At 35.6% G+C, this 13,890-nt stretch overlaps 1 protein-coding gene across 1 annotated transcript in view; it reads right to left on the bottom strand.

The window, feature by feature from the left end:
* ANO3 (anoctamin 3) overlaps positions 1–13,890 on the bottom strand; it is a 266,818-nt gene that overhangs the window by 24,806 nt on the left and 228,122 nt on the right. The window contains exons 15-18 of the mRNA XM_058546154.1: positions 12,589–12,671; positions 12,050–12,190; positions 11,330–11,494; positions 4,525–4,561 (exon numbers count right to left, since the gene is read on the bottom strand). Coding sequence (XP_058402137.1) covers positions 4,525–4,561; positions 11,330–11,494; positions 12,050–12,190; positions 12,589–12,671 — 426 coding nt within the window. The remainder of the gene's footprint in view (positions 1–4,524; positions 4,562–11,329; positions 11,495–12,049; positions 12,191–12,588; positions 12,672–13,890) is intronic.

Raw genomic sequence — 13,890 nt, 5'->3', positions numbered from 1 at the left:
ATCTGTGAGGCACTCAGTGTCTCTGAGTTCTAGTGTCTGTCTCTGTAAAACATGAATGATAACATCCTGCTGTACAGAGCTGATGAAAGGATCCAAGGAGATAATCTTTAGACTTTCCCATAGCTACAAAAATATGATGATTGTCATTAATATATAAAGATTTTCAGGATTCTCTCTGCTATCATCATTTAGAGGTAACCATAAATATTGGATCAGTCCTTCACCCAAACTGGCTATGCTCAATATAGGAACCTAAATTGTCCACAGAGTTCTTTGAAGAATGAATATTCTGTGTACAGACTGAAGTATAATGGTAAAGAGGAAAGAGGGCTACATTAATCAGAAAAGCTGAGTTCTTATCTCAATCTTATACCTAATTTGTTGGTAATCTCAGGAAAGTCTCTTCACATTTTTTTGCAATCAGTTTTATCACCTATCAAATCAGGAATTTAGACAAGGTGATTTCAAGAACTCTGTCAACTCTCACATCTTATGGTTCTATGACTCTTAAACAAAACAAAGAAAATGATGAGAGAGATTGGATGAGGATGGCAGCATGTGCTGCAGCCTCTGCTCCCACCCAATATTCAAATAAATGATACAAAATATATATGCATCTCTAACATATATTATAATATAATTGAAGAATTCAAGAAAGGTAGAAAATAGATGGGATCTGATTTAAGGAAAAGATGGGCCAAAATGTATGCATGAGAATAAAGAGGGAATAGGTCCTGAGGAATTCCAACCCCAAAGCTTCTGGAGGATGCCAGAAACGGGAGGAGTCACGACAGTGATTGGTTGGTGGGCCCCAGTGAGAGCAGTCAGGGGAGTGATATTTCCCTGCAGGTTTTCATAGGACGTGTTTTCACTGTTGTTTCCTTCTAAACAGTTTGTAAACTTAGCACAAAGCTTATTTACAAATGAGAATGTGGATTTTTAAAAATTCCCTAGTGTTTAGACTGTTTTTGGTTCTCCACTTCTAAGTTTATTGTATCATGATCCACAAATGTGTCTTGTGTGATTTCTGCTTTGGGGCAAAAAAGCTGCAATTTCATTTGTGGCCAAATCACATGAATAAGTTTTGTCTATGTATCAAGTGTTTGAAAATAATATTTCTTTTTCTGTTGAATATATAGTTTATATATATTTTAAAAGAAGCTTGTTAGTTATGGTATTTAAATACTGTATATCCTGCCTTATATTTTGAGTGTGGATTTGTCAACTAATTTTTGTATTTCTATCTTTTTTTGCTTCCTATATTTTGAAGGTTTGTGAAAAGATGTATAGAAATCATAATTATTATATTGACCTGGTAGATTGTTTATCAGTATGAAGTATCACTCTTTCCTCCTCAAATATATATTAAATTCTAGTTTTCCTAATATTAATATGGTGACATCTGATTTTATTGTTACTATTTTCTTGATATACATGCTTTTATTCCTGAATTGACCTCTGTTTGACAACATCAGAACTCTTTTCATCTGTTGGCTTAATTTGTTTCTTGAAAGCTAGGTTCATTTTTATAGATAATTCATATTATAGATAAATCACAGTTCATTATTCTAGATGATTCATTATTTATTTATTTTTTTTGTGAGGAAGATCAGCCCTGAGCCAACATCCATGCCAATCTTCCTCTTTTTGCTGAGGTAGACAGGCCCTGAGCTAATATCCATGCCCATCTTCCTCCACTTTATGTGGGATACTGCCACAGTATGGCCTGACAAGCGGTGCGTCGGTGCGCGCCCAAGATCCAAACCCGGGCCGCCAGCAGTGGAGCGAGCACACTCAATTGCTATGCCACGTGGCTGGCCCCGATAATTCATTATTTTTAACAACTAACAACCATCCTGATCTAATTTTCAACAACCATAAACCAAACTGAAAAAAAATCTCTTTAGATCAAATATTACATATTTCTTCTTATATAAAAAAACAAATGTGATAGGATTGAAACTTTGATTTTTTGTGTGTTTTTTGAACATAAAATATTTGGATGAAAAATAAATCAAGAAACACAAAGTTAAAAAAATCCTTTAAATAAAACAATTTGCGACATCTTCTCGGAAGTAAAGCCTAATTTCTAATTTGAAGCACAAATTTGCACAGCCAAATATTACATAGAATATAATGCCATATTTATATTGTACATATATTTATATATATACACGCATATGTACAATGATATTATATTATTTTAAACAAAATATCAATATTTTCATTAATTTAAATTAATACAGTCCATTCATTATTAATTAATAGTTATGAATCCACAGGCACTATGTCATGAGTTATAGATGGAAAAATCAAACATCAAGTGTAAACTTTGGTGTTCCTGGTACTTGGCACAAACAGCTGTTCTATTTCTTACTATTAATTATGGTCCCCCAAACCATTTCCTTAGATTTGCTTCCATCCTGGGTATAAAGTACTTTAAAAGCAAATGAATATAAGGAATCAGAGCTAGAAGAAAGCTTTGAGAGAATCTAGTTCAAGTGTTTCATTACTAGCTGAGGACACTGTAGCTCAGAGGCTTTAAAGAACAATGAAACAGACCATTCCCATTTATTGAGCACTTGCCATGTGTCAGGCAGCCAACTCACAGCAATGGTGAAATAGGAATTATTATCATTCTCATTTTACCAGTGGAGAAACTGAGCCTCAAAAAAAAGGAGCAGGAGAAGAAAGAATAGAGAGAGGAGAAGACCTGCTCATAGTCACATAATCCCCAAGTGATATGGTCACTCAGGTCCAGAAGATGGACGAGGGCCTAGTTCTTCCCTCAACACAAGATCCCTTCTGTTATTATGCGTACTTGTAAGTATGTCATAGAGGAAGTGACATGTCATAGTGGAGTCAGACAGTTACTCCATCATAGTTAAGTGGAGTCTGTCACATCTGAATTTAAATTCTACTTATTTAACTTAATTATCTTGGTTTTTCTTATCCATAAAATAGGGATCCTACTGTCATAGAATCGTGATGACAATAAAACAAAATAATGAATGAGAAGTCATAGCACAGCGCCTGAGATCTGGTGAGTTTTCAGACAATGAAAGATCGCTGCTCAAACAGCTCTGTAATAAAAATTTTGTCCTCCAAACTGGGGGAACAAAATCAAGTTTCAAGATAGAAAAAAGGCATTTTCTGACATACAAGGTCTCAAGAAATTTAATTTCCAGGTAGCAAAATAAGGAATTAAGCCAATTAAGCCAAGACAGAGGAAGACATAGGATCCAAAAAATAGTCCAGCTGAGGGAAAAAAGGGTGAAAGGAGTTCTGGAGGGAGGTGCTGATGACAGCAAGTGTGGATGCCACTGAGCACACGCTGGAGGAGACAGCGGATCAGGGAGGGCGATTCTAAGGAGAAAACGGAATCAGCAGAATACTTGATGTTTTTTAATGCATTCAGAGAGAATTTAGAGTTGAGGCAGAAAGGTTGGGATACATTAAGGAAAGTATGTAGAAAATTATGCAAAATGTGCTAATATTAGCTTCATGAAAATATAAAGGCTGTCTAAGAAAGGAAACAATCGTAGCACACACCATGCCTTAGATATGAAAATAGTTACACAGACACAATGATGTGGCCACTATTAATTTGGCTAAAAATGCCGATACAACTACTCTGAAGGAGGAGAAATAACAGTTTGTGTAAACGGGATGGATGGGGAGGTACGCGGGACAGGACTCTGCAGGGAACAGTCAGACCTGAGTTCTAGTCTTTTACAGTGGGAAGGCAATAGCTTCCTGAAGCTGAAAAGCCCAGGAATGGCAGTAGAAGCATGCTATTTAGAAATAGGGTAGGAAATAACAGCAGAAATTGATAAAATTGTTAAAAAGTTGGCCCTCTGGGGGGCTAGCCCAGTGGTGTAGTGGTTAAGTTCACATCTTCCACTTCTGTGGCCTGCAGTTCATGGGTTCAGATCTCAGGTGTGGACCTACACACGGTTCATCAAGCCATGCTGTGGTGGTGTCCCACATACAAAATACAGGAAGACTGGCACAGATGTGAGCTCACGGCTAATCTTCCTCAAGCAAAAAGAGGAAGATTGGTAACAGATGTTAGCTCAGGACTAACCTTCCTCACCAAAAAAAAAAAAAAAAAGAAAAAGTAGTCCCTCTGGGATATAGAAAATAAGAATGGGTAATGTGGCAAAAGACTAGTTTTCACTATAAATCTCTTAATACTATTTTGCCTTTTAAATTGTGTACATGTAGTATAATACTTTGATAAAAATATTGGGAGGGGAACCCAAAGAACTGAAATGGCAGGGATTCTCCCAAGTGAGAAGAACCAGGTTTGCTAATTTCTAGTAAGGAGATTTTGTAGCTACTTAGCCTGCCCTCTCTATTACCCAATGTATTGCCACTTCCTATGCCACCTCTTTCATTTTTATCGACAATTATTTAACTGAAGTTGATATTAAAAATGCTAAAGTTCGTAACCCAACTACAGACTGATATGCCCATGTACTATTTTCTTACTAAGGAGTGAAGTAAGAAAAATGGACTTACCTAAATTAGTGAGAAGGTAAGCAATTTTTTCATAAGCCTGTAACAAGAGAGAACAAATAGCAAATGTTATTTTTTTCTTTTAGAAAAGGTTATTATTCACACTATTCAAAGAAACATCTAAAGTATAGTGAAGAAAATGGGTACATTTTAAATTAAGTAGAGGCATGTTTCAAAACTTAGTAGGCAGTGCTTTTCATATACACACACGCACACATGTTGTAAATATGTGTACATATAAAGACACACTTGATTGTAAGAAGTATTTTCTGGTAGCTACCTTTATTTCCACTTTATAAATCAAGGAAATGAGACTTAAAAAAACCCAAAAGTCATTCAACTAGTTAATGGCTGACCTGGGATTTGTTCACCAAATTGTGTGTGCTTTTTACTACACTGGAAGGCTAAGTGAAAGTTTGAATTCTTCACTATTGACAAAAAAATTTCCAAACTATGACAGAGACAGTGTGCAAATTTGAGTTCCTAAAGAATAAAATGCATTTTGTGGTTATTTAAAACAAGACTAAGTCAAATCTGTTGAACCTATAAGTAAGTCACACACACAACAGATTTTTGTAACATTTTTCGTCTTCTGCCACCTTCTCCCTGACCCAACATACTCTGTCCACCATTCATACACACTCAAGGAAAGAAAACATAGTCCACAATATTTCAAGTAAATATAGTTGGGAACGTATATTTGCTACAGACAGAAGGGTGATATGTGTTTGTGGGTATATGTGTGTGCATATAAATATAACTATATAACTCCATAATTCAACAAATTATTCTTTAGATTATAAATTCCAATAATTCTGCCTGTTGGCATACAAAATTAAAAGGTAGGTATCTGCACACTTTAAAAGTTGTTCCTCTTCCCTGCAGTTCTTTCAGTGGAACTGCTGTGATTATTCATCTTAGCCATGATTCAAATCTACCTCTTCCTAAAATCTAGTGTTACCTTGAGACAGAAAGATTACATTGAGTAAAATAGTCTCATTCTACCTCTAATAGACTTTTTTAAAGCTATTTATACAAGTTATAATTTTTAAATTTTAGGACAAGATTAACTTGAATTTATGAGCTCCAAAGTTGTCCTGACTGTAACATGTTCTTTTCCCTGTCCCATTTATTAAGCAAGATGATCAAAGAAGGGTCTCCAAGATAGACTTCTCAACCAACAAACAGTACTCAAGCAGTACTGTGCCTCGAGCACTGAATTGAGCGCCCTCAGGAGAGTGAAAGGAAGTTTTATTTAAATAACTGTCCCTTAGAGTATTTGGCTGGTGCCAAGCCATGCTTTAGATATATTATTATTTAAGTTAGTTTTACAACAGTTTTATCGAATAGGCATTATGATCCCCATTTTACAGAACAGATGTGTGGTCCAACCCTTTAGTCCACCCTATTCCATAATAGTCTATTTACATTAGAATTGGTAACCTGTGCTAACCGGGTGTTAAGAAAATTTAGGTACATTTTGAGGTCTCCAGTGATCACACCCATGAAAGAAACATAGGAATGTACGCTCTGGACACTAGAGATGGAAGTGGATCACTGTGGCAGAGTGCAGAATCAGCATGGAGTATTTATGTTGGCCAAATGTATTTAGGGCTTTTTTTTTTTTTTTTTGGTTATAGTGTACTCTGTGCATGGTACAAGAATTTTAAAATGAGAGGAGGGAAAGCAACAGGAGTTCATTCTTTTATTCACAATGCTGAAATGGTTTAATGGGCCTAATCCTAGATATTTCAAACTATAAGAGTGCTTCTGCTGTGATGTTCTACTTTTTCTTTAAAATTACACATTAATCGTGAGCCCAGGCAGTTGTCATGCTATTCTAAGCTATTCTCAAGTTAATTAAAGTTTGATTGTCAAGTGACAAGAATAAGCATTTTTGAAATAATTGTACCTTTTTTATTTTCAATAAAATACTTTTAGAAATATCTCCTGATATGATAGTAACTGTGCTAGTAATGGCACCTTTAAAGAGCATAGCATTTTCAGGGGCAGTAAAATAAAGAAGGAAAAGGGGGCCATTGGTAAAGAGCAACTCTTGGTTTCAAATTCTGGCTTTTTAGTTTTTTAGCTTTATGTCTGGTAAATGGATGTTAAAAATAATAAATTGAAGTCTTAATTATCGCTAAATTATTTGCAATTTATCTTTGGAAGATGTGGTTTCTGATCTGGGCTGTGTATCAAAATTACCCTGGATCCCATTTTAAATCAGTGATTTCCTAATGCTATTTTAAGGACTGACTGGATCCGAATAACTTGGAGAGTATTTTTGAATGTTTTGTTTTGAACACAGATTTCCTAGCCCCACAGAGAAGATTCTGAATGGGACTCAGGGTGCATAGTTTATCAAGTGCTCCAGGTGATCTGAGGCATAGTAAGAACAAAAAACACTCTTTTAAGTTACTTGCATGATTTGTAAAATGGACTTCTAATCCAATTTTGATTATCCTGGCCCATATTTTTCTCTTAGATTGAATATTTATTTAGGGATGCCACGAGTCACCTGTTTTGAAAGCTTAGAGAATGTATATTCTTTGATTACCAGTTTGAATTAAAATAACAAGTGCTGCAAACTTGAGAGACACTAAAGACATAATTCTAATAACAAAAATATTTTTGAGCACACATAAGATGCTAGGATGCTAGGATATTTAAAAAATAAAATATTTAACATTTATTCAAAGAATATATTCTAAATGTCTTTTAGGGATTAGGCAAAGACCTGGAGATACAAAAATGAGGAAGCTACAGCCTCTGCTCATAAGGAGGTTCTGCCCTCATAGTGAGAGAAGAGGCAAGTCCCAAGCCGTAACGGAAGAGTATTCGCAAGAGGGATTGTTTAATTCTACTAGGAGAATCTGATAAGGACAGAGAAGAGGCGCGTCCAAGCACCTTGTAAGAGGAATAAACACAAAGAGGAGATTATTCAATTCTACATATGGAATTGAGAACAAACTTTACGGAGACAGTGAGCCTTAACTGGAATTTTCAAAGATGAAGAGATATTCTCCAAGGAGACAAAAGAAAAAGAGGCAGCTAGAGGAAGCACTGTGAACCAAGAGACAGGGATGCGAAACAGCAGAATGCCTGGGAGCAAGCACAAGTGGTTCTTAGGCTGGAGTGCAGAACATGAATAAAAGGGAGCGAGACACAACCTTAGGCAAGAAGAGAAAGGAAAACCAGCTTTAAATAACGGAGGGCCTCTCAGGCCATCTAATGAGTTTAAAATTTATATCAGAGGCAACAGAAACCCATTAATCAGTTTTAAGTACAAAATAAAATGATCAAATTTGCAATTTACAAAGATTCTTCCAACATTGATATGCAAGGATGATTGGAAGAGTTGAAAAGGAGAGACAGGAAGACTAACCAGTGAGAAGGCTGCTGCAATAGTTCAAGCTAGAAATGACAAGTAGCTGAACTAAGGAAGCAGAAGCGAGGGTGGTGAGCAGGGAAGGGATAAGAGGGATGTTACAGAAGCACAATTCACAACAGTCACTGATCTGAAGAAGGAGACAGAAGAAATGCATGGGGAATGACTTAAGGTTTCTGGTTGTGTACATTAAACATTAAAAGTTCCTGGTTGGGGCCAGCCCGATGGCACAAGCAGTTAAGTATGCACGCTCCGCTTTCTCAGCCCAGGGTTCACAGGTTTGGATGCCGGGCACACACCAACACATTGCTTGTCAAGTCATGCTGTGATGGCATCCAATATAAAGTAGAGGAAGATAGGCATGGATGTTAGCTCAGGGCCAATCTTCCTCAGCAAAAAAAAGGAGGATTGGCAGCGGATGTTAGCTCAGGGCTGATCCTCCTCACAAAAAAAAAAAAAGTTCCTGGTTAAAAAAATTGTTTGACTGATTTAAACTATTTTGCCATGCCTACATTTCATAATTTCATGCATAGGATAGCTGAAAAGCATATGAGATTAAGAGAATATTTTGACTGAGGCCAAGTTCTTCATTTGGGGGAAATGGTAGCACAGGGATCCTAAAGTCAAGCTATTAAGAAAAAAAACCACATTTTTATTAGCTGCGTATTTAGTGTTGGTCCAAAAATAATAAGAGGCAGCATTTGGTTTCCAAAGTGAATCTTTTTGGTGGTATAATTTTTCAGAAGAGCCTGGCATTTTGGTATTAATGATTTTAATCCATCCTTATTTGATTAAGCCCTTAAATCAATCCTGTGTGTTCACATGGACCAGAAGGGCTGTTTAATAATCTGAGTGCCTTAACATCCTGGGTAGGAAGGGTATAAATTCAGAAGGGCATTATCGATTTACTCTGATTGAATCTGAGGAATGTAACATTCTTTTCACATTTGTTGAGTGGCTACGTAGCTCACTTCCTTTATGCTAAATCCGTTTTAAAATCTTCTCCTGAGTTAGCTGCAAGGACAAAAGAGAAGTTTTATGGTATATTCCACTTCCAACAATCCCTGAATCTCTATGCCAAAATGCCCAAGTAGAAATAAACATTTAGAAAAAAAAGTCAGTCTTATCTTCTCCCAGGAACTATGGATGGTTGTTTTACAGCACTAGGCAGTTAACGTGGGTTCTTATATTTAGTTAAGTAGAGCTAGTGGGATTTTGAGGATCTCAAGATTGTTTTTATGATGAAAATAATACTATCCTCACCTGCCTACAGAGGTCTTATTTCTACAATCAGAGATTGACTCCACCCAGTCCATCTTTTACCTGTAAAATGCAGTACTTTGGAACAAAGACTATATTAAGCCTCATCAAACATACAAACTTAGTGAGAACAAGTTGTATCTGAATCTTATGAGAGAGAATACTATACGTGTGAAGGTCAATTGTGATTCTAGGGAAGGGTAACTCAGGATAGGGACTGGAGGTAGAACAGAGTCAGAGTTTAAGGGATTGGTGATTAGGAAGTAACTGGAATAATATAAAACTGACGTCTGATACACCAGTGGAAACTTCAGCCAAACTTCAATTTCTGCAATATCAATGATAACAGAAAGAATCCTTTTGTAAGGAAAATATTTGAGGGTAAAAGCCCCTATTTTATTCAAACGCAGGTTCTGGTCATGACAAAGTCTTCAGCTTAACTGAAAAGATAGTTATCCCACTGGGTAGGAACTAAGGATTGAACCCTGGACCTGGAGGTTCTGTTCCCAGGGCTGTCATGCTTGCCTTCCCAAGCAAAAATTCACTAACTGCATTTGGCTTCTTCATTTTCCTTGTCTGCGAAATATTTTCCATCTTCAAAAATATTAGGCCAGTTCATTAACTCACTCAAGATGTTTTTGAAGATCAGTAGGTCTTTGGAACAAATCACGAAATAAACACAGGGACACAGGGTACTCTTTTGAAGGCAATAACAATTGATGCGGGGGGAGTAAATAAACACGACACCATTAACATTCATTACCTCTAATGGGTACAATTAGTTTATAACAGGAAGGCAGATGAGTGGCATTTGGGGTTGAGAAAAGTGACTTTTACTTAATACTATTAATGTTTTTATACTGTCAATACTTTTTAAAATAACAATGTATTGATTTTATAATTCAAAGCTAGAAAGATAAAAATAATCGACTTTAAAAAGGAGAAAATAAAACTAAGACATTAAAGAGAAAGAGTAAGACTACTGAAAATTAGTATAGTGGTATGATTTCTGCATGAACTAATTAAACATTTCAAATTTTATTATATTTTAGGCATATATTTGATAAAAAGACATAATAAAACAACCTACTATATGTGATTCTCTTTCCCTCCAGAGCCAACTCTGAGTATTTAAAAATTTATGAATGGGTAATAGATAACATTTAAATAAAAACAAGTGAAAAAATATAAATAAATGCCGATGTATTCTGAAGAATTTAGAAAAACCAAAGAAAATATTATCAGCATTTCTACATCTTGGACTGAAGGGAAATAAATAAACTCTATTATGTAAAGATGAGAAAAATAGGGAAAAATAAAGAAAATATTGACATTTCTCAAGAAAGGGAATAGGAGTATAGATAGACTTATAGAAAGAAATAAAATTTTAAAATATTGAAGAGAAGCAAATAGGAGGTTAACATCTATTGAACACCTTCTATGCACTAGAAGCAGATCTCATTTAATTTTTCAACACCCCTATGTATTTATTATCCTCATTTGAAAGATCAAGAAAGTAAAGTTCAAAGAAGTTATGTGAGGTGGCCAGGATCACACAGGCCAAGTAGCAAATCTTCCCTGTGTCCAAAGTCCACTGCTTTTTATCGGGACACCAAGTTGAGGACCTGATGATACAAACTTGGGCCATATTCAGAGGGGCAGAGGAGAGGGGGAGGGGACAAATGAGAACAGAAGGAACAGAGTGTGAGAGAGTGTGTGTGTGTGTGGGGTGGGGGGAGATGCTGCTCAACCACTGATAAACCTTTCCTTTACTTGGTAAAAGACAAAATTTAAAAAGTGACCCAAAGTTGCTAACTAGGTGGCTGTGGTTTTACGGGTGACTCATATATAAAGTTAAAATAAAGTACATTCCATTTCTAATTCGTTCTAAATTTTATGTCATGGTAGAGTATTTTAAAAGTAAAAGTTATTTTTTCTGATTATAAATCAACACCTACATATAGAGATTTTAATTTAAAAAAAACAATCATCTAAACCACATAGATGACATATTTTCTGCTAAACTGAGTTATTTTTGCTAGAAATGTGGCTTGGTCTGATATTGGCTTCCTATAAATACCATCCAAGTATAAAGAAAACATAGACCTGTCCCTTACCCACCCCTTTTACATGTATGGAAAAATTATAAACTCTTACAAGATTCAGCGCCATAATGATTACAAAATTGATACAGACAGCAGCAGCAGATGTTGCAAACTGCCAGTGTTGTTTGATGAAATTCCACTTGAATGATGCAAACTGTTCCATGACAACCAGGCGATACACCACGACTGCAAACACTGCAGTGATCACCAAAGAAATCTACAGTGCGGGAGACCAGAGGAGAAGCCAGATTTTGTATCATTAACAAAACAAAAGCAAGACTAAAGATCCAATATACTGCCCTCACGAGCTAAAGGATTTATTTTTTCAGGAAAGGATACATAAATTTGTTTTTCCTTTAAGGAACTAAGTAAGATTAGAGTCAAAATAAATAATGTAAGATTTAACTTGTTTTGGTTTGATAACCTAAAATGCAAATTCTGCTCAAATTTCCACTTTCACATGGAATGAATGGAATGCTTGGTTTTAAAATAGGATATTGAATTCATCAGGGCAACTCATATAATTACCATTTTATTTTAGATGATCTTTGTTTCTCCCAAAGAGTGTCTCTTTAAGGATATGCACAAACTCTCTTTGTAATTACTCCATGCCCTGCTGTGATTTTCATTTCATTTAATAGTATGTATTACCAAGGTATTGAATAGGTTACGATTTCTTGCATCTTTAGGGTCACAAAATGAGTTGGTATCGTAGAACTTCCTTCTAAACCTGGAATTCTGTAACATTCTGATATTGAGGGTTATACTTTACCATGAAGAATATTCCTGAGATAGAAACAAGAAGGCGTGTGACTTTGTCCGAGGAAGGCTGATGTGGTTCAGGTTTCCCACTGATGGGGTTCACTCTCTCCATCTTGTAATACTTTGCTTCAAACTGGGGACGAAGTGTCTCCTAGGAGAAAAATTAATGTCACCTAAATATCAAAGTCATACACTTAAAAAACAATTCCTCCAATTTGGCCTACTTTTATATTAAGCTTTGGCAAAGAAGCAACTTTCTAAAAATAAGATGCAAATTATTTTCCAAATAAACCCTAAACTATATTTTAATTAGACCAACTTTCCACTAACATAATTTAAAGAAATATCATAGAAGTGCTTTGAAAAACTTACATACTTCACAACTTATCTCTATTATCTTCATAATGTAAGAAATCTTTTTAGTAAAAAACATCAAGGAAAACCTAACGGTGTTTAGCTGCTTCCAGCTTGGATCTGAAGGGCAGTGAATAATTTTCTGTATCATGTGCTATCCCAGCTTCCTCATCTCCTGGTTTCCTAACATCTTACCTCCTCTTCTTCCCATTCAATAAGGTCCCAAGTGTAGGTCAGTGTACTTCTTCTCCTTTTCCAAAACTCCAGGAAGACTGTGGCTATAAATAATAATATTATTATTATAATTCTTTACCCAACCACATCATATTCTTTCATCATTTTTTTCCTTTGGATTGATGCATTTCCATCATATTATTATATTATTAAAATTAATTAAATTCATATTAAATTCATACAATTGGAATTTTATTTTTCCCTCACCCTCTTCTCCATATCAGCATGCACTCCTGGAGGGGAGTGATTTCTTTCATTGGGATAAATAAGGAGAGACTTTTGTTAGCATGACCCATCGAAGTGATGATACAAAAGAAAGTCAATCAATACTAGTGAACCAAATATTTGCTGTCCCTTTTGATTTGTACATGCTTATTTAAAAATATTGAAGAGACCTAAATAAGTCTTCTCCAGGAAAGACAATAAAGACCAGATGTTACTCCTCCAGGACCCAGAGAAGGATGGGGCAGGAGAGAGAGAGAGGCAAAGAGCAAGGTTATCACGGTGGAAGGAGAAGAAAGGAGAGACCAGAGAAGACATTCTTTCTACATGGACTCAGCGTGGACTGGAAGGGACTCAATGGAAAAAGCAAAGAAATGACTGAACCATTATCTAGAATTTCTGTGTAAAAAGCAAAGAAAGAGATTGCTTTCTTTCTGGTTAGGTAGACTTCACCTTACAATACTCAACACTTTGTGAACATAACTCAGAGTTCACACATGCATTCTTAAAAATCTGTGGTACCATTCATCCACCCCACCATCCACCCATCCATCCATCTATTTGCTGTTTGCTTATTTTGGGCAAGGTACTCTAATCTCAGGGATCTCCTTATCTAGTAGAGGGCGATAGTCATCTAAAGTTAACTTACATTGTAATAAGAGTTATAATGAAGGAAGAATTACAGTGCAAGCATAGAAACAGTACTTTTCAAAAAAACACATAAGCATTTGATAGATCAAAGGAGTGAGGTCATCTTCAATTGCTTTCATTCTCCTCTTGATGTCAATGCAAAAGAATGCCAGGGAAAGATGATTCTGATGTTTTGTTGTCTATTTTCTTTATAATTAAAATATCAGCATCAGTATTGGTTAGAAAAAAATACAGTGTTCATAATTACATTATCTTGCATTTTATCACACTTTAAAATTTACAAAGTGCTTTCTCACATATGATTTAATTTTAATTGTCACATTCATAACACTTACAAGTAGATATGGCAGGTATTATCGTCACCCAATTTTGGAAACAAAGGTGCTGTGT

The sequence above is a fragment of the Diceros bicornis genome, chromosome 7 (assembly GCF_020826845.1).
Source record: "Diceros bicornis minor isolate mBicDic1 chromosome 7, mDicBic1.mat.cur, whole genome shotgun sequence".
Taxonomy (NCBI): Eukaryota; Metazoa; Chordata; class Mammalia; order Perissodactyla; family Rhinocerotidae; genus Diceros; species Diceros bicornis.
The sequence above is the reverse complement of the archived record's forward strand: the minus strand, read 5'-3'. Positions and strand labels throughout refer to the sequence as shown.